Source organism: Girardinichthys multiradiatus, chromosome 8 (assembly GCF_021462225.1).
Source record: "Girardinichthys multiradiatus isolate DD_20200921_A chromosome 8, DD_fGirMul_XY1, whole genome shotgun sequence".
Taxonomy (NCBI): domain Eukaryota; kingdom Metazoa; phylum Chordata; class Actinopteri; order Cyprinodontiformes; family Goodeidae; genus Girardinichthys; species Girardinichthys multiradiatus.
The window spans coordinates 15,684,789-15,706,396 of NC_061801.1; the positions used below are offsets into that span (position 1 = coordinate 15,684,789).

The window sequence follows — 21,608 nt, forward strand, 5'->3', positions numbered from 1 at the left end:
AATTAACTAATATGGCAAAACCCTAATGGCAAAATTAACAACTATATATGGTAAGACCCTTCTGACAAATGAACACAAAGAAATTAACAAAGTATGGCAAGACATTATAGAACATAAACAACAAGGAAATGATGAAAACGCAAACACCTGTGAGAGATAATACTACACCCTTTAATCAAAATGTTTTGACAGGTGACCTTTGACCTTAAGGGGGGTCATGGGGGACTAAGAACAGGTGGCAACAGGTGTGGGATGATATGAATAGAACAAGCCCAAATATGGAAATATGTGAAATCTTATGGCGTCAGCACCATTTAAAATAAAGGGTTGTGTTTAAGGGGCGTTATGGGTGAACCCATGAATGAAACCAATTAAAACAGAGGGTGTGTTTAAGGGTGTTAATACATCTAAAAAAATACATGCAGCCTTTATACTTTAAAGGTATACTCAACTTAATGCAGGCCGGTCACATGAAATCCTAATAAAACGAACTGTGTAACCCGACAGAATTGTAAGTTCATTTTGCTTTTCCAGCAGGACCTATTTTCTGAATATATGAGCCAGTTTAAATCAGTTCAAAATAGAAATACCTAAAAGTAAATAAAGATTGTGCTTCCCTACCGCGATAGAATGAGCAAACCTTCCACTTCTGCATCAACAGACTGACTGACTGACTGACTGACAATCTGCACCAACCACTTGTAAAGAACTGGGGAAAAAGCAGGAGAAAGAGGTAAGACAAATATGAAATTAACAGAAACTTTACAAACCCTCAGTATACTGTTTCCAAGTTATAAACTTTAACAGAAAGGCCGTAGATGGATAAAAAGGGTCGTAGATGAAATCAGATTCTTAATTTCGAGCCACAGTCCTTCCAGGGCACACGGGTTGATCCTTTTTTTTTAATGCAGTCGATCAGCTGGGCTGTGTCTCTGGTCCTCCCTTCTTCGTGTTGTTTGTTGGTCTTCAAAAGGTTCGCTGTCAGCCCCTAGCCGGCTCTCGTCATTCCTAGTCATCCCACAGTTCTCTCCCTAATCTGCTCAGTCTTAAACATTACACAGTATTACACATTCCTCTCTCAGCTTTCTCCATTTACTTTTAGACAGTTATAAAACCATCACTTCATTCTTTTTATTCATACATCACAACTGATCAACATCATGTCTGTTTCATATATAGCTAATTGACAATTTCTAAACCTTAATGTTTTTTTAATTTTAATTATCAGTTCTCAATCATATTTCAATCATATGTGCTTTAACTTGATAATCAAAGATTACTCATTTTATTTAATACTTGTAGAAAATGGAAAATCATCATACATCATTTCCTTGGTTACACTTGTTTATACCTCTGTAAAAGATAAGACAGATAATATGTGACTCCACACAGGCCTCTCCAATCTCTCAGTCCCAGAATATGAGAATATGCTTGTTTCACTCTCTACTGCTTCAACTGTGTATTTTAATAATTGTTGTATGGATTACACAAAAGGATATTTATTGTAATTTTTATGGATTTAACTGTGAGCAGTTAATGAATGTTGCATGGATTACATGGAAAGATCTCACCTTATTTTGACAACAGCTGAATAAATATGAGCATATGCAACAACAGGAAGGGATGTAGCAGATAATGAAATATATTAGAAAATTAAGTCACTGAGAGAAAAGTATATGTAGGACAACATGAATACTGCAAGTATCTGTAGCAGCTGGATGAGTTGTAACAGAGTTCACAGTGACCACATCAAGTGACTAGTGTATGAATGGGAGGAGGGATTATTGGGAATTTATCAGTCTTATGATGTCTGGGATGAAGTTATTGCTGAATCTGGTTGTTCTGCATGTGCAGCTGCTGAACGTTTTACCAGAAGGCAACAGGGAGAAATGTCTGTGATGGGGGTGCGGAAACTTTTGTAAAGGTCCGAGTCAGGTCTGAGTCAGGTCAAATTGAATAATTGTAACACGACCTTTGGTCTATAAAGATTAAAGACCTCCCAACAGGTCTCACAATAAGGTAAAAGTGAACATCCATCACTTTCATCATTTCTTGTCTAACATCTTTTTTCTTAAACAAGTCAACAACACTTTTATACTAACTTCCTTTAGAGTTAATGACACCACATATTGTTTATGTCCATCAGTCGTTTCCTGTATTAGGATGAAAAGGGGGTTAAATAGTTTAGGTGAAAAGTTGATTTAGTAGATTAATTATTTGTAAAAGTGAAAGGCATGACTTTTGTTACATTCAACCTGTTAATAACCACAGAAAACTCTCTAATTCTAAAACTTAAATCTTAAAGTTTGCTTAGGTGCAATAAAACATGTTTTATTAGTCCTACAACAAAATATGTACTTACAACCAAATCCTACCCACTTTTTGGAACTTAACCTGTGAAGAAAAACACAAATGTTTCCCTACCTGCAGCCTGAACTTGTGTGATACCTTATAAATCCAAAGGATGCCATTAAGAAAGTTTCTGTTAAAGACAAGAGTTTAGCAGAGACAGAGTCTTATCTCCATTGCTTTTTTCATATACTAGTACTATAACTGAAAAGTTACGTTTTAAAATAGCTCCCATTCTTTGTTACTAAATTTAGTTTGGGAAACCCATATTTCTAGTCTTTAACAGACATCGGCATTTATTTTCCAGTCGTCTCTCATTCCAAAGACTCACAAAAGTATTTCCTTAGATAAAAGCGGTTCTCAGTAGGACAGTACTACTACAGTACTACTACAGATCTAACAGTTTACCAGAACAATAAAGTCATCCAAGGGAATGACTAAGGTGGGTTTTGACAACATCAGTTTACCATGTAGATAATTCAATTCAGTTTTATTTATATAGCGCCAATTCACAGCACATGTTGTCTCAAGGCACTTCACAACAGTCAGGTACATACATTCCAATTAATCCTAACCATTGAACAGTGCAGTCGGAGTTAGTTATTTATTCAAATTGGGTAAAAAGTTTTTCTGTCTAAGGAAACCCAGCAGATTGCATCCAGTCAGTGACTTGCAGCATTCACTCCTCCCGGATGAGCATGTACAGACAGTGGACAGTCACTGGCGTTGACTTTGCAGCAATCCCTCATACTGGGCATGCATGTAGTGACAGCGGAGAGGAAAAACTCCCTTTTAACAGGAAGAAACCTCCAGCAGAACCAGGCTCAGTGTGAGCGGCCATCTGCCACAACCAACTGGGGGTTTGAGAGAAAGAACAGAGCAGAGACACAAAGAGAACAAAGAAGCACTGATACAGGAGTCCTTTCTTTGGGAAGGAAAAGTAAATGTTAATGGATGTAGCTCCTTAAGTCGTTTCACCTAGAAAGAAAGAACAGATAAACTCTGAGCCTGTTTTCAAGGTTAGAGTCTGAAAGAGAGCACATAGAGTTAGTCACAGTAAAAGCTCAGTCAATTGCCATGTCTAGGGGAGAGAAAGGGTTAAACACTAAAAGACAGGGCCATGTGGATCATCGGTACAGGGTGAGCATTAAGTTGTTGCCAGCAGAAGCTCGGACAATGCCCCTCTCCAGAAAGATGTCACAGGTAGACACAGAGCCAGGCCAGGTGCAGCTTCTAGGAAGAGAAAAGAGAGAACATAAAGTTAAAAGCTGAAATAAGAGCAAATAATGCAAAATAGGAGAGTAGTGTGAGAATGCAGCGAAGAGGGTGAAAGTGGTCATTATGTCCTCCAGCAGCCTAAGCCTATAGCAGCATAACTACACAGATAGTTTCAGTTCAGATTATGTAGTTAAACGGCGCTTATTTACAACAATGTCATCACAAGGCACCCCACAAAGGGTCGCACTGATGGTCATTGTTATACTAAAAACCATAAGGATTGGGATACCTCTCTCTGTCAGACTGATTATAACCATTGGAAAAGAGAAGGGGTCATACAGGTAGCAGAAATAGCACCTCAACCATAACTAAGCTGGTTTAGGCTAAACCTGACTCCCCCTTACTCCATCCAACAGTGAGGGAGGAAGATGGAGTTACAAAATAAGGAAGATAGCTCAGTAGATAGTAGACCCTCGGTAGAGGGTGAGCATTAAGTTGTTGCCAGCAGAAGTTTGGACGATTTCCCTCTCCAGAAAGCTGTCACATGTAGACACAGAGTCAGGCCAGGTGTAGCTTCTAGGAAGAGAAAAGAGAGAACAAAGTTAAAAGCTGAAATAATATCAAATAATGCAAAATTGGAGAGTAGTGTGAGAATGTAGCGAAGAGGGTGAAGGTGGTCATTATGTCTTCCAGCAGCCTAAGTCTATAGCAGCAAAACTACAGAGATAGCTCAGGATAACCAAAGCCACTCTAACTATAAGCTTTATCAAAAAGGAAAGTTTTAAGCCTAGCCTTAAAAGTAGACAGGGTGTCTGCCTCACGGACTAAAACTGGGACCTGGTTCCACAGGAGAGGAGCCTGATAACTAAAGGATCTGCCTCCCATTCTACTTCTAGAGACTCTAGGAACCACCAGTAAACCTGCAGTCTGAGAACGAAGTGCCCTGTTAGGAACATATGGAACAATCAGATCTCTGATGTATGATGGAGCTAGATCATTAAGGGCTTTATATGTGAGGAGGAGAATTTTAAATTCTATTCTGGATTTAACAGGGAGCCAATGAAGGGAAGCTAAAATAGGAGAAATATAATCTCTCTTTTTAATTTTCATCAGAACTCTTGCTGCAGAATTTTGAATCAGCTGAAGGCTTTTAACTGCATTTTGTGGACATCCTGATAGTAAAGAATTACAATAGTCCAGCCTTGAAGTAACAAATTAATGGACTAGTTTTTCAGCGTCACTCCTGGATAGGATATTTCTAATTTTGGCAATGTTCTGGAGGTGAAAGAAGGAAATCCTAGAAACCTGTTTAATATGGGATTTAAATGACATGTCCTGGTCAAAAGTAACACCAAGGTATTTTACTTTATTATCGGAGGTCAATTTAATGCCATCCGGGTTAAGTGATTCACTAAGCAGTTTCTTTTTTAAAGACTCCGATCCAAAGACAACAACTTCTGTCTTGTCTGAATTTAGAAGCAAAAAATGTAAAGTCATCCAAGTTTTTATGTCTTCAAGAAATGCTTGTAGTCTATCTAACTGGTTGGGTTCATCAGGATTTATGGATAAGTAAAGCTGAGTATCATCAACGTAACAGTGAAAATTTATTGTATGCTGCCTGATAATTTGACCTATTGGAAGCATATATATAGTAAAGAGAATTGGCCCAAGTACTGAACCCTGTGGTACTCCACAATTAACCATGGAGTTTAAAGATGATTTATCATTTACATGAACAAACTGGAATCTGTCAGACAGATAAGATTTAAACCAGCCTAGCGCTGTTCCCCTGATCCCTACAGCATATTCCAGCCTTTCTAAGAGAATATTATGGTCGACTGTATCAAATGCAAGTCCATTATCTGAGGCCATAAGAATATAATTAGTGACTTTCAGCAGAGCTGTTTCGGTGCTATGATGAGCTCTGAAGCCTGACTGAAACTCTTCAAACAAGTCATTGCTGTGTAAATGCTCACACATTTGATTAGCAACTATTTTCTCAAGAATTTTAGATAAGAATGGAAGATTGGATATAGGTCTGTAATTTTTCAAGTCAAGCGAAGGTTTCTTAAGTAAAGGTTCCGTTACAGCTACCTTAAAAGCCTGTGGTACATATCCATTTACTAAGGATAAATTAATCATATTTAAAATGGGGCTGGTAATCAGAGGGAACAGTTCCTTAAATAATTTGGTTGGGATTGGGTCTAACATACAAGTTGAAGGTTTAGATGAAGCTAATATTTCGGATAACTCCACAGGATCAGCTCCACAGGATCAAAACAGTCCAAACACAAATCAGGTTCCGCAGTTATTTCCAATGTTGTCTCACTTGCTGAGGATGAAGTAATCATCTTCGGCAGTATGTCAAAGATTTTATTTTTAATAGAATCAATTTTATTTAAGAAGAATCCCATAAAGTCATGGCTGCTAAGAGCTAAGGGAATGGATGGCTCAACAGAGCTATGACTCTGTGTAAGTTTAGCAACTGTACTAAAGAGAAACCTAGGATTATTCTTGTTCTCTTCTATTAATGATGAGAAATAAGCTGTTCTGGCTTGGTGAAGTGTCTTTTTATACAACACTAGGTTATTTTTCCAGATTAAGTAGGAATCCTCTAGGTGTGTAGAGCGCCATTTTCTCTCCAATTTTCTAACATTGTGCTTTAAAGTACGCAGCTCTGAATTAAACCAGGGAGCTAACCTCCTATGAATAATTACCTTCTTTTTCAAGGGGGCTGCATTGTCTAATGGACCACACAATGATGAAGAAACACTATGAACAAAAGAATCAATTTGTGAAGGGCAGAAACAGAATTATTGCCCTCCACTGTGTTTTTCTGTGATAATGAGGAAATTAAAAGTGGAACAGATTCTTTAAAGGTTGTTACAGCATTGTCTGGTAATGATCTACTATAATTAAATTTTCTTTCAGGTGTGGAGTACTCGGTTAAATTAAACTCAAAGGTTATTAAGAAATGGTCAGACAGGACAGGGTTATGAGAAAATATTGTTATGTCTTTACACTCAATGCCATAAGGTAGCCAAAATAATAAAAAAGTTTTACCAATCACTTTTTAAACGCAGTCCAGATTTCATTTTCTTCCCGTGCAATTTTTAAAAATGTCATTGTTCTTGTAAGAAATGTTCCAAGACCTGCTACTTTAGTAACTCTGTTAGACCTGCACTTCAGTCACCTACATTATTCTACACATTCTTCAATAGGTTCAGTTCAGAAACAAGCTTCGCATCCTCCTCTCCTGCTCACAGCCAAACAGACATTCCACCCTTCTTTGACCCACAGGACCCACAGCTGTCCAGTAACACTTCACATTTTTTATCTTCCACCTCAGCCCTAGACCCTTCTGCTTCTACATGTTTGCCTTCAACCATATCAGAAGATGCTGATGCTTCCTTTGCTTCCCCCTTCCACCCGTGTGTCTCAAGAAGTCAGGTGAAGAGACAACTGGAGAGACTGAATCGGAATAAGGCTGCAGGTCCAGATCATGTCAGCCCTAGAGTCCTGAAGGCCTGTGCAGAGCAGCTCTGTGGGATTCTGCAGCACCTCTTCAACCTTAGCCTGACCCAGAAGAAGGTTCCGGTGTTGTGGAAGACCTCCTGTCTTGTTCCGGTACCAAAGAAAACTCACCCATCAGTCCTCAATGACTATAGACCTGTTGCCCTGACATCCCACATCATGAAGGTCCTAGAGAGACTCCTGTTGGCCCACCTGAGTAAGCAAACAATGAACCATCAGGACCCCCTTCAGTTTGCTTATCGCTGTGGAGTTGGAGTTGAAGATGCCATCATACACCTGCTTCAACAAACCCACTGTCATCTGGACAAAGCCAGCAGCGCTGTCAGGATCATGTTCTTTGATTTCTCCAGTGCATTTAATACAATCCAACCTGATTTGCTTTGTCAGAAACTCCAGAAGACTCATGTGGAGGCCTCAACAATCTCCTGGATCAAAGACTACCTGACAAACAGACCACAGTTTGTGAGACTGAAGGGTTGTGAGTCTAACCAGGTAGTCAGCAGCACAGGAGCACCACAGGGGACTGTACTCTCACCATTCCTTTTCACTCTGTACACCTCAGACTTCCAGTACAAGACAGACTCCTGTCATCTGCAGAAATACTCGGATGATTCTGCAGTCGTGGGGTGGATCAGAGATGGACAAGAAGCTGAGTACAGGAAGGTGGTGGACCGCTTTGTGGCATGGTGTGGAAACCATCATCTCATTTTGAACGTGACTAAAACGAAGGAGATGATTGTAGATTTTAAGAGAAACAGGAATAAGTCAAAAACTATTTCTATCATGGGAGAAGAAGTGGAGGTGGTGGAGGAGTATAAATACCTCGGTGTTCACCTGGACAACAGACTAGAGTGGAGATGCAACTGTGAAGCCATCTACAAGAAGGGACAGAGCAGACTGTACTTCTTGAGGAAGCTTAGGTCCTTTGGTGTTTGCAGCAAGATGCTGCATATCTTCTATAAGTCTGTTGTGGAGAGTGTGATCTCTTCTGCCATCATCTGCTGGGGAAGCGGCATCAGAGCCAGGGACTTAAAAAAGCTCAACAAGCTGATAAAAAAGGCTGGCTCTGTTCTGGGGACTCCTCTGGAACCTCTGGAGATCATTGTGGAAAGACGGATTCTTCATAAAATGAAGAACATTATGGAGAACCCTGAGCATCCTCTTCATGAGAGACTGTCCTACAACAACAGAGTGTCTTCAGTCAGAGGCTTCTTCAGATCTGCTGTAAGACGGAGCGCTACAGGAGATCCTTCCTGCCCACAGCCATCAGCATCTACAACGGCTCTTTGAAGAAACCTTCATAATATGAGCTATAACAACATTTAATTTCCCTTTGGGATTAATAAAGTATTTTTGAATTGAATTGAATTATCATTTATAGTTTTTACTTTATAGGGTATTTTCTACAAATGTTTGGGAAACACAAGTCACATCAGGTAACCATACAAACGTTATTTTAATTAGATATACAGTATTTAAACAAAGAATTTTTCAATTAAATAAGCAAACTTTAAGATTTAAGTTTTAGAATTAGAGAGTTTTCTGTGGTTATTAACAGGTTGAATGTAACAAAAGTCATGCCTTTCACTTTTACAAATAATTAATCTACTAAATCAACTTTTCACCTAAACTATTTAACCCCCTTTTCATCCTAATACAGGAAACGACTGATGGACATAAACAATATGTGGTGTCATTAACTCTAAAGGAAGTTAGTATAAAAGTGTTGTTGACTTGTTTAAGAAAAAAGATGTTAGACAAGAAATGATGAAAGTGATGGATGTTCACTTTTACCTTATTGTGAGACCTGTTGGGAGGTCTTTAATCTTTATAGACCAAAGGTCGTGTTACAATTATTCAATTTGACCTGACTCAGACCTGACTCGGACCTTTACAAAAGTTTCCGCACCCCCATCACAGACATTTCTCCCTGTTGCCTTCTGGTAAAACGTTCAGCAGCTGCACATGCAGAACAACCAGATTCAGCAATAACTTCATCCCAGACATCATAAGACTGATAAATTCCCAATAATCCCTCCTCCCATTCATACACTAGTCACTTGATGTGGTCACTGTGAACTCTGTTACAACTCATCCAGCTGCTACAGATACTTGCAGTTTTCATGTTGTCCTACATATACTTTTCTCTCAGTGACTTAATTTTCTAATATATTTCATTATCTGCTACATCCCTTCCTGTTGTTGCATATGCTCATATTTATTCAGCTGTTGTCAAAATAAGGTGAGATCTTTCCATGTAATCCATGCAACATTCATTAACTGCTCACAGTTAAATCCATAAACATTACAATAAATATCCTTTTGTGTAATCCATACAACAATTATTAAAATACACAGTTGAAGCAGTAGAGAGTGAAACAAGCATATTCTCATATTCTGGGACTGAGAGATTGGAGAGGCCTGTGTGGAGTCACATATTATCTGTCTTATCTTTTACAGAGGTATAAACAAGTGTAACCAAGGAAATGATGTATGATGATTTTCCATTTTCTACAAGTATTAAATAAAATGAGTAATCTTTGATTATCAAGTTAAAACACATATGATTGAAATATGATTGAGAACTGATAATTAAAATTAAAAAAACATTAAGGTTTAGAAATTATCAATCAGCTATATATGAAACAGATATAATGTTGATCAGTTGTGATGTATGAATAAAAAGAATGAAGTGATGGTTTTATAACTGTCTAAAAGTAAATGGAGAAAGCTGAGAGTGGAATGTGTAATACTGTGTAATGTTTAAGACTGAGCAGATTAGGGAGAGAACTGTGGGATGACTAGGAATGACGAGAGCCGGCTAGGGGCTGACAGCGAACCTTTTGAAGACCAACAAACAACACGAAGAAGGGAGGACCAGAGACACAGCCCAGCTGATCGACTGCATTAAAAAAAAAGGATCAACCCGTGTGCCCTGGAAGGACTGTGGCTCGAAATTAAGAATCTGATTTCATCTACGGCCTTTTTATTCAGACAACAGAAGTGAACTTGATCGGTGAAAAGCTGATTGCTCTAAGGTTCAGGCCTCTGGAAGTCCTGAATCAACCTCATTTATACCTGAAATGCAGAAGAGGCCCAATTACCGAATTACATATTCATTTAGCTGTTTTTTGCGGATTGTCCAAGATTCCTAAAGGATTGCACTGAAGGTGTACATAACTCACTTAGCTCTGACATAGGAAGCTGTCTGTATAAACATTCCCTATATCCCAAATATAAATATATCACAATTTCATTTTAAAAGCTTGTATTACCGGTGAGAAACCAGTGACCTTTGACATACACCAGACCCTCACCTGTTCATGAACCTCTGTCTTGACACTTTGGAGGGGTAGGGAGAGCTGAAATCACTTTATTGCCTGTGTCACACACGCACACACACACACACACAGTATGGTGGCTGAATCAGAAGGATGAGGTTGAATGTTGAGGTTTGTTTTAGTTTTTTTCTCTAAAACCCTTGATAACTTTTGCTCTAAGATAAAAAAAAAAATGTTTTAGGAAAGTTAAAGGTAACTAAAATTATCATTCCTTTCCCAAAATGGAGTCTCTCATGATTCCAAACAAACACATCTTCGCTAGAGTCAGTTTATAACTTGGAAACAGTATACTGAGGGTTTGTAAAGTTTCTGTTAATTTCATATTTGTCTTACCTCTTTCTCCTGCTTTTTCCCCAGCTCTTTACAAGTGGTTGGTGCAGATTGTCAGTCAGTCAGTCTGTTGATGCAGAAGTGGAAGGTTTGCTCATTCTATCGCGGTAGGGAAGCACAATCTTTATTTACTTTATTTACTTTTAGGTCTTTCTATTTTGAACTGATTTAAACTGGCTCATATATTCAGAAAATAGGTCCTGCTGGAAAAGCAAAATGAACTTACAATTCTGTCAGGTTGCACAGTTCATTTTATTAGGATTTCATGTGACAGGCCTGCATTAAGTTGAGTATACCTTTAAAGTATAAAGACTGCATGTATTTTTTTAGATGTATTAACGCCCCTTAAACACAACCCTTTATTTTAAATGGTGCTGACGCCATAAGATTTCACATATTTCCATATTTGGGCTTGTTCTATTCATATCATCCCACACCTGTTGCCACCTGTTCTTAGTCCCCCATGACCCCCCTTAAGGTCAAAGGTCACCTGTCAAAACGTTTTGATTAAAGGGTGTAGTATTATCTCTCCTATGCATCATGACAGTCACATTACAACCAAAAGCTGTAATCCATTTTTCTAGAATTCTATGTGAAATACCAACATAAAGTAGTACAAACATGTAAAACCAGATATTTACATGCACTGTATAAAAGACACACAACCTTTTTTCCTCACTGTCTGACATTTAAGCTGACGAAACCTCTCCTGTTTCTGGTCAATAAGGATCACCAAGACTATATCATTTTTGTAAATATCAGAATAGTGAAGGAGATTATTTTTTTTACTTTCAATAAATTAACAAGTTTACATAGATTTCCTTGGTGTTTGAATTGCCTTTTAAACTGTGTGATTTGGGTCAAGCATTTTGGGGACCCTTCCACAAGCTTCTCACAATAGTTTCCTGGGATTTTGGCCCATTCCTCCTGCCTTGCTCACAAACAACTTTTCAGCTCTGCCCACAGGTTTTTCTGTGAGACTGAGATCAGGGCTGGTATTCGCAAAGATTCCTAAGACTTAAAGTAACTCCTAATGAAGTCGTTGAAGAAAAATAGATTTTTTCGATTAGCTTTTTCTTAGAATTTTCCCTCGGTGAGATAAAAGTTATACACAATGCACCTTAGGCCTTAAGAGAGCTCCTAAAGTGGAATATTGTTAAAAGTAGTGTGGAGGACTTTTAATGAGCCTAATAGCGTCCTAAGCAGGCAAGATGGCAAAGGGACAGAGAGAAAGGCAAGATATTCTCCATACAATGAACAACAGTGGTTGACTTTTGTTCTCCTTTTTGTTTTGGTTGTTTTAGCAAATCAAACCTCTTTATATCAAATCAAGATAATTATGATCCTGTAATAAAGTTCAAACATGTTGATGCTGCATGAAAATTAACTTAAGTTTGCTAAATTTTATCACCATGATTTACACATTTCCTAATCCAGTCTAAATTCTATGATGATTTATTTATCTCCATTGATTTCTAGGAGCACTTTTTTTTTTCCAACAACCAATCAACACCCCTTAGAAGACAGCGTCAAACCTAGCAACGGGGTCAATCACACCTCCTCACTAAGATGGGAATTTATGTCGTCTCCTCACTCAGAGTTGCTCTCAGCATCGATCTGAATCCTTCTTAAGCTGGGAGTCCTTCACAGGAATTTTTTTCTAAGATAGGAGCTCTCTGAGAGGACTCATTGAAAATATGGACACTTGACTTTATGGTAGCCACACTGAAGCTTTGTAACTAATTTGGCCATATGCTTAGACTAATTTTAATTCAGTATTTCCATAGAAGCTTCTGTGTTTTTGTTCACATATGTAACAATGGTCATTATTGCCAAACAGTTCAATTGTAGTTTCTTCAGAACACAGAACATGTTTCAGAAAATACAGTTCTTAATCCCTGAATCCATTTGCAAACAGTAATATGTTTTCATGTTGGTTTTTGAGTAATGGCTTTTTGCTCTGAGTCTCCTTTCAGCCCATGTTAAGACTATAGTAATTTCACTATGGATAATGATATTCAGCAGCTTTAAACAGCATATTCACAAGACATTCCTAATTTTAAAGGCATGGTAATTTTAGTTTGTAAACATCTGACTTTGAAAAGAGTAATTAAACATATTTAAAACAAATTCTCACTTATTAGTTTTGGCATTTAGCACACCAAAATATTTTCAGTAATCCTAAATGAACTTAATTGAAACAAGATGTTATATAAACAGACATAATCATTGTTACTGTGAAATGGAGGGAAATGGTACAACATCTGAAGAATGTGGTGTACATTAGTATTTGACCTCCTTTACGCTGATACCCCTAACTGATAACCTGCTCAACCAGTTGCATTTAAAAGTCAGTAGGAAAAGCCTCTGCAATAAATACAGCTATTCTGTGAAGGCCTCAGAAATTGTTACGGAACAGTAGCTAAGAAACAACTGATCCCTCCCATGTGTCCAGCATGACACAAGGTGGTGGCAGCATCATGCTGTGGGGATGCTATTTTTTGCAATGACAGGGAAACTGGCCAGATTTGATGGGTAGATGGCTGAAGATAAAGAAACAGCAATAATGAAGCAAAACCTGGAATAAACTGCGAAAGACATGAGTCTGAGGCAGAGGTTCATTTTCCAAGACTATTCATTTGACTGGATAAAATGGCATTGCCACTAGTGTGAGATGCCTGGGATGTAAATTCATTTATTATTTCTTTTCAGCAAAGATGCAAAAGTATCATTCCTCCTGTTGTCTGTCAGAAACAGAATAAACCTTCAGATTTCCTTTTTTTGTACTTTGCAAATAATCCAATTCAAACAAAACATTCTGAAGAATCCATTTTTATTTTCAGTTTAAGATGTCTACACAACATAGGGTTTGTTCAGTGAAAATCAGGTGCATGTGAACCTGTATTGAAGGGATGTTTTTTAGCAGCACAAAGAGAATAGTGTTCAAAAAACAATATTGCCTGACAGGACACTTGATGTCTTCTGTTTTAATCCCCTCTCTTAACATCCCCACAAAGTCCGATTGGATGGGAGGTACTGCACTTTCCATTAAGCCAAAATAACATAGAATTATTTCATAGTACTAAGGTAAAAAAAAAGGTAAATAGGTTTATAGAAGAAAAATCACATTAAAAGGTCTTTTTGTCATCTTCTAGTGTCTTTGCTGTAGAAAAACCACAGTATAGCTGCCTTTTGGTATGAGAATAATATACATTTAGCTGTCACAGAGATCTGCTTATAATACTACCAAACTGTTTGCAAATGTCCAGATGTTAAAAAAGAAAAACCACAAACACACTATAAGCGCATTCATCTTTTAGAAATGTATAATAGCACAGAAGTATATAAACCTTCTCACAGAGAAGACAGTAACATAAAGTTTCATACTTTAAATAATTTAACACGGTGTTCACATTTTAACGTTCATCCTTTACAATCATTTTGCGTCATTCCTGATGGCCAAGCAAGTGGTTCAAAAGTCTTAAAAGTGCAACTGAAGAGCTCCTCTATGATGTTTTCTGTGGATTTGTATGTTACAACTGCTGTGATTGGATTAAAGTGTGGGGAATCATTACTGATGAGTAATACATTGATAATACACTGATGATGCTGAGGTCATGCTGATAGTTATATGCATTTTTCCTGCATGTTTGGAGTCTTATCTGTGAGGGTCACCGGCAGAGCTGTGTCCTTAGGGCCAATAGGAAGGTGATTAGGCATCGTACATGCCATGTTGTCCTCTAGTTCCCTCTGCAGGAGCACTGTCTGAGCCTGCGATTCCTCCTGTGTGCACTGCAATGTCTGTGATGCTGCTGGACTAGATCCGTCCTCTGACCTGGCCTGAAATGAGGCCATCCCCATCATGTTCCCACAACTTGGGTACAGGACAGTTCGTAGGGTGCTGACTCTTTCCATTGGCTCCCGGGTCACCAGTGATGGGGAATCCCTTGAGACCATGGAGGAGGAGACGGCACCATCTGCACAATGAAAGCGTCCTCCTCCCCGTCGTCCCCTGCCACCCATTTTACAGAACAGACACTTGATCTTCTCCAGCACTTTGAGAACCACTGTCTTTTTCAGGAGGATGTAGAACCAAGGGTCTAGGATGGGGTTGACGGAGGCCATGCGGATGGCATTGAGGTCCTTGTTCAACCCAGAATTCTGCGATGTTTGGTTTGTGAACAGCTGATTTTCGAAGATCCTCAACTGATGATAGAAAACACAAATTATAAATTACTTTAACAGGCACACACAATTTTTTTAAATCACCAGAAAACAGCATTCAAAACTGCAGAAAGCTTTCATACTCATCAAACTTTTACATCTTTGAATCTTTTAGAATAGACGTTATGTGCTAAACCAACACAGAAAGTGTGAAGTGAAAGACAAACAGGTTGTTGATGTACTTTTCCTTTTATTTACAGCAAGTCTGTCTTACTGGTTTTGGACTCTAAACATCAATAATCAAGTCTCGCCACAACATCTCAATTGGATTTTTGACTGGGCCAATCTAACACTTAAATATGCATTGCTCTAAACCGGTTAATTTTAGCTCTGGTTGTATGTTCAGGGTTACTGTCCTGCTGGGTGGTAAACCTCTGAACCAAATAAGCACCACACTTTTCAGATTTTTATTTGCAGAACATTTTGAAAACCATGTACGTTTTCTTTTCACTTCAGAATTTTGCACTACTTTTTGTTGTTTGGTCACATAAAATCCCAATAGAATACATAAAAGGTCGTTGATATAATGTGACAAAATGTGAAAAAAGTGTAATGGCTTTTATAAAGTGCTGTACATTAATACCATGAATGATCCAATCCTTAAAGACCTCTCACTGATAGCGAGCTTTGTGGGACCACAGTGGAATCTAAATGGGAATGGGCCAACAAAAGCAGTTCTCGCTGTCTTCAGAAATTAGCTTTTGGCTGTTGCTTCCCATGAGTCTAACCGACACTCATTTTTTCTTCAAGCCAGAGGCACACACATCTCAATGTTTAACAGCTCTACTTTTTTTCAAGTATTCATCCATGTGCACATTTAAACTCTTTTATGGCCTCTAAAAATTAACAACCCAATTATATGAGCCATGAAGGGCTTCCATTCCACCTTTTAGTTCGAATGCGCAAGATGTGAGATGAGACCGTTTTGTTTCTAAATAAGCCAAACAAAAAGGAAATGTTGCACCAAATCGTTGACGTGTTTGACCACTGATCTTATGGTCCAATGTCACTATATAGATCTTTATATATAAATAGAAATACAGAGACTAGGTATACATGCATACATAATCCTTTTCCCCACAGATTAAAGGTTTCACTAATAGCAAAATGTGTTTTAATAAATCTGTATTAAGAATACAATAATTTCCTATTTAATGTTTTTACCCTGTTTTAATGCTAATGGGATAGGTTTTTACACTGGTTTATGGTGGGGAATCAAGAATTAAAGTTGCTTCCTATTAACTTTTCAAGTTTAAAAGTTACAAGTACACTGCACACATAAGTCCCTCGACCTAAACTAGTTCCAGCTATTTACACCACATATTTTGGATATAATTTAACTTAGCCATCAAATTGTTGATTACCTTTCCCATCTGAACTGCTTGGTTTTTTATGAAATTACATATTTAATCTCTAGTTTGCATCAGAGCGAATGCAGTGAGAGCCACTCTGTTGTATTTTGTTGCATCATTGCATGGAAATAAAATCTATTGTTACAACATAAAATGTAAAAATAAACCTCGGATACAAACACCCCAAGCTTTCCACTCTGCTCTTCATAAATTATATTTTGTATATTCCTTCAAATAGGGGGTGTTGTTATTACCAAATTGCATTTTTTTAATTAATAATTTTTTTTAAATAATTTTAAGATTTGGCCTAAAGCTGCAAACTCAAGAATGAAAGTAAAAATAAAAAAAATAATAATAATAATTTGCGTAATTTTTTAAACCACTTTTTCTGCGGGTACTTGTTTGGGTCCTATGGTAAGTGAGTTCATCTCTGGAGAGGGCTAAGTATTTTCAGATTGGCCAGTGGGTTATGTCGCAATTTTCTTGTGCATTGTGTTGTGCATTTTCACCATGCACAACACTCCTCACAGACTGGAGATGCAAATAATCAATAGAAGAGCAACGACAAGTGACCTTTTTCTTTTCTTTTTTTTACTTTGCTGAGTATGCCTGCCACCCCCAGTGCCGCGCAGCCCTGTGCAAGCTGTAGCTACCACGTTAACAACCGCCACAAGTAGCAAAAAATAAAAATGAAAACCTCAGCGGGTGTCATGTGCTTTAGGGAGCTGTCGACCTGTCAGATTTACGCCCCATTTTGATAGTCTTCCTGTCAGATAACCAACAGAAACTATGCCAAAAGCATGGTTTACAAACTGAACATGACTGTGAACAACCACACATGCATCATCTAGCAACAACGATCACAAATAAGAACACAAAGTTTAGAGAGCCTAGGATCAACCAGTTGACTTCCTGTTTATTTCTAATGCTGTTAAAATTAGACTTTTCAATGCTTTCTTACCCTGAAGATGTGCGCGCACATAGAAAGCATGTTTAGGTATATTTATCCCATACTCACAACTAAAGGTATCGAGCAGATGAGAACCACGGCGGAGGTTCCGATGAGCACGACCACCATCTGGATTTCCGCTCCGGCTAACCGTCTGAAGCTCCGCCTGCGCCGGAGCTCCGCGATGCGCCGCGGGTCCGTGCCCAAAGAGGTGCGGCGGATGAAGCGCCTGTGCATCAGGATCAGCGCTCCGCACACCATCACGTTGCAGAAGACTGTGGCCAGCACGATCACCGAGTTCACCCCCGCGTAGATCAGGTTGAAAGTTCTCACTGTGGTGTTGTTGCTCTGCCAGTCGATGAAGCACCAGGTCCCCGGCGCTTGGAGCTTCACCTGTCCTATGCCCGCGATGGGCAGCGCGCAAAACACGAGGCTCGTCACGTACACGGCAAAGAGCGTCAGCGCCGCAAGTCTCTGGTTGACAAACTCGTTGTAAAAGTAAGCATGATTTATTGCCAGGAACCTTTCCACGGACATGGTGAACACGATGCTAAGTTGTACCAAGAAGAAGTAGAGTAGGATGAAGCCGGAGTATTGGCACAGGGGCTCTCCTCCCGGCCAGGAGCCATTTACGTAGGTGGCGAGGGTGACGGGGCTGGCCAGAACGGTGCCCAGGAGGTCTGTCACCGCCAGCCCGCACACGAGAGTGTAAAAGGTTGTTTCCTTCTGCTCCTTCCGCGAGAGGCGCAGAACCACGATGGCGATGACATTTCCAAGCACCCCGAAAATAAACATGATCGCCGGGATGGTGAGCGGACGAGAAGACGGCGGTTCCGCCGTGGTGTTCATAGCTGCGAGCGAGCTGTTCAACATTCTCCTCTCAGTTCCAAAGGACAAACACTTTCCATCAACGCGTCTTGTTCTTTGCTGAAAGAATCCATTGTGTCCACCAAGCGTCCGTTTTTACGCACAGAAGCATATCTCCATTTTAATCACGGAAGAAGCACGAATCCACGAGCGAAAGACGTTTTGGTTTCGTTGAATGCTTCGAGGCTTGTACCTTCGCGTCTTCATCACATCCACAAACTTGACAGGGAAGTATGAGTTTGCACGTCAGCTCCTCCTATACGCGTCTGAGGTTTTATCAGGGTGTGCGTCCAGAGCGCAGAGGCGAGGAGGCGCGCTTTGTGCTCCTGTTCACAGTTTCAAATCCTCTTTATGTTTCTCTCCCGGATTTTTTACAACCGCCGTTACTTTTTAGTTGGCGTGGGCCAACAGGTCCAAACAGGGGAGACTTGAACCAGATCATCGGGCATTTTCCGTGGAAATGAACTACATGGGAATTCCCTTTTCCTGCACGGTTTTTGATATTGAAGGATTAATACAATTACAGTCTTCCCTATTGGAAATAACAGGTGATAATTTTTAATTGACCTCACCTTCACTGATAAAAAAAAAATGTTAGAATGTACTAAAATGGTATACAAATTCTCATTATAGGTGTGTATATTTATTTGTATTTTTCAAAGTCGAAATTAAAGTTTAAGAACGAGGAGAAACCAAAATTAGCTAATTCCAACAAATGTTTTTAAACTGACTTAATCAGCAAAGTTAGTTAAATTCTGACAAATATTTTAAAATAATTTTCCTCAAATTTAATACTCAATTTACCCCCAAACATCGTTTAAGTTCAGTTGTTTTATCTTGACTTAACCTAAAGTCACAAAGACAAGATTTTCCGTTTTGAATTTTAATTGAAAGTAAAAAATATCTGATGTGTTTTTAACATTTCTTAATCCAGATTCATACACTCACTGGCCACTTTATTAGGTACAGCTGTTCAATCGCTTTACACGTAAAGCGCATCAGCCAATCACATGGCAGCAAGTCAATGCATTTAGGCTTCTAGACGCTGTGAAGCATAGGGGGAAAATGTCCTCCTTGTTAAAATAAAATAATTGGATTGTAATTAAGGCACAAACATGATTGAAATTGTGATAAAAACATATTCTAAGGTGCCATGACAACCACAGCAAAATTGTGCCATTCACTGGCAACAACAGCATTAGAGCTGTCTAAACTCACTTAAGATGGGTCCAACAATAAATCCTTTCTCAACCACAAGTCTTAAAACAGTTTTTAATGTTTGCTATGTTGATATATTGTTTTATATTGTAACCCATGTAAACATATGAACCCTATACTGATGCACAGTTGGTTGGCTGAACCAGCATCTCCAGGTAAATTTTAATCAGAAATGTTTAGGTGGGAACTGCTACCAAAATAAAGTCAATGCTGTTACAATTAATCATTTATTGCGTATTAGATTTAAAAACTAATATGCTTGATTAAAATGTAAATCATTTTAATTGCTTATAAATAATACCCTACATAATTCCTTCTTACAGTGCATGTCCCAGTGGCTTGTGGAAGATGGCTGAACAGGGATACTGAACAGGGTTCTGTTGGAGGTTTCTTCTTGTTAAAAGTGTGAATTTCCACTGTCTTCACATGATTACCCAGGATGAAGGGCTGCTGCATAGTCCATGGCTCATTGCAGTTTATTGGGCTTCCAACTTATTATTATAAAGTAAATTTGACAGAACTGTATTGTAACTAGAGCTGACTTGGAATGTATACTATTGATTTTAAATCTATATGACTGGATTGTATTGACTTCTAATTTCTACATACAGATTGGAACTGTTTGTCTGTTAAAGAAAAATAAGGCCCAGCATAGATTGGATTTACCGCAACAACTCAAGTACAGCCTTTCACAGGAGCTGCTGGTCATCTTTTACACGGGCATTATTTAGTCTGTCCTGTGCACATTCATCACAATGTGGTTTGGCTCATTCACAAAACAGGACAGGTCCAGACTGCAACAAACAATTAGGACGGCAGAGATGATCATCAAGGCTGACTTTACCTCCATCTTGGACTTGTACAGGTAAAGGGCAACTATCACCTCTGCAGACCCCACACATCCCAGAAACAAACTGTTTAGACTGTTAACTTCAGGTTGGCGGTACAGTTCACTATTTACAAAAAACAGCAGCCACAGAGACAGTTTCTTTTCCCTAGGCTGTCTGATGAACCCAAAGAAAGCCTTACATGGAGTAGTCAGCTACTCTGCTGTGAAACAAAATAAGCATGCTTGGACTGCCACAACCTGCCTTGTTTTCTTTTTCTTTATATAAAAATAATAATAAAGACTTACTGTACATACTGTTCCCTCTTTCTTTTCTTTTATTTCCTCTAAAGTTTATATATTAATATTTAATGTCAAATTCCTTGTTTGTACAAACAGTCTTGGCCAATAAAGCTGGTTCTGATTCTGATTCTGAAGTATCCTGAGAACTCATTTGTTGGGACTTTAGCACCAAATAAATAAACTGAGTTGAAATTGAATTGAAAGGAATTGAATGTGTCTCAGATTGAGAAGTTACAATTATTCCCCTTATAGAATAACAGCAGTAAACCTGCCTTTAGAGATTTAATCTGTAGTTTTGCTTTGTTTTAAGGACTAGGTCACATTATAGACCTTTTTTTTTAATTTAAAACTGTGTAATCAACTCTTTTTTTCTGAAGCGTATCATTTGGTTTCTATGTATCCCATTACAACAGCAAGCTTGATCTTCTTGTCTCAAAGTCCTGCAAAATTGCTTTTTTGAACGTTTTTTCTTTTTTTTTTTTGATAATGTTTGTTACAAGGCTTTCATTTCTTGCACAGATTTGTTGAGCATCCAATTTTAACTACATGGAATAAATGATGAAATAATTATGGATTCATATTGAATTAGTGTGAGCCTACAGTTTTGCCTCACATACCCTACTTGCTATAGATTTCCTATGCTAGAGAAGAGCATTTTTAACATCTATCTAACTGCGTAAACAGAGCCCCCTTCCTCCAAAATGTGTCATATCAACAGAAAAGGGAGCTAATAAGATTCAGAATCACTTAGTGACCGGGGAAAAATGTGGGCATTCAATTTCCCAAGAGAACAAGCTTACTTCTACAAAATGCTGGTTGACATTTGTATTTTTTAATATTGACCAATGTTCTGGTTTAAAGGTGTGTCTTTTGTGTTGAAAGAAGTTGAAAAGAAAGCACTGCACATCACAATAAACACGCCATCCCCATGGTAACAGTGTATGTTCACCTACCAGCTGGACAGTAACCCCAAACATATAGCCAAAATGGCAATGGATTGGTGTAGATCAAAGCTTATTCATGTGGTCCAGTCAAAGTTCAAAGCAAAATCTGATAGAAAATGTCTGACAAGACTTGGAAGTTGATGTCCACAAATA

At 38.6% G+C, this 21,608-nt stretch overlaps 1 protein-coding gene and 1 long non-coding RNA gene across 2 annotated transcripts; one reads left to right on the plus strand and one right to left on the minus strand.

Annotated features, from left to right (window-relative positions):
* Window positions 1-13,588: 13,588 nt before the first annotated feature.
* Window positions 13,589-18,183, minus strand: ptger4b (prostaglandin E receptor 4 (subtype EP4) b). Its single transcript, XM_047373674.1, has 2 exons — window positions 17,367-18,183; window positions 13,589-14,978 (listed from the first exon to the last, which is right to left on the minus strand). Exons 1-2 carry the CDS (start codon window positions 18,168-18,170, stop codon window positions 14,400-14,402), a joined length of 1,383 nt encoding a protein of 460 aa, XP_047229630.1. The 5' UTR covers window positions 18,171-18,183; the 3' UTR covers window positions 13,589-14,399.
* A 391-nt stretch (window positions 18,184-18,574) lies between these two features.
* LOC124873144 lies at window positions 18,575-20,528 on the plus strand. Its single transcript, XR_007039454.1, has 2 exons — window positions 18,575-18,712; window positions 19,706-20,528. It is a non-coding gene; the product is annotated as an uncharacterized LOC124873144 (long non-coding RNA).
* Window positions 20,529-21,608: the final 1,080 nt, after the last annotated feature.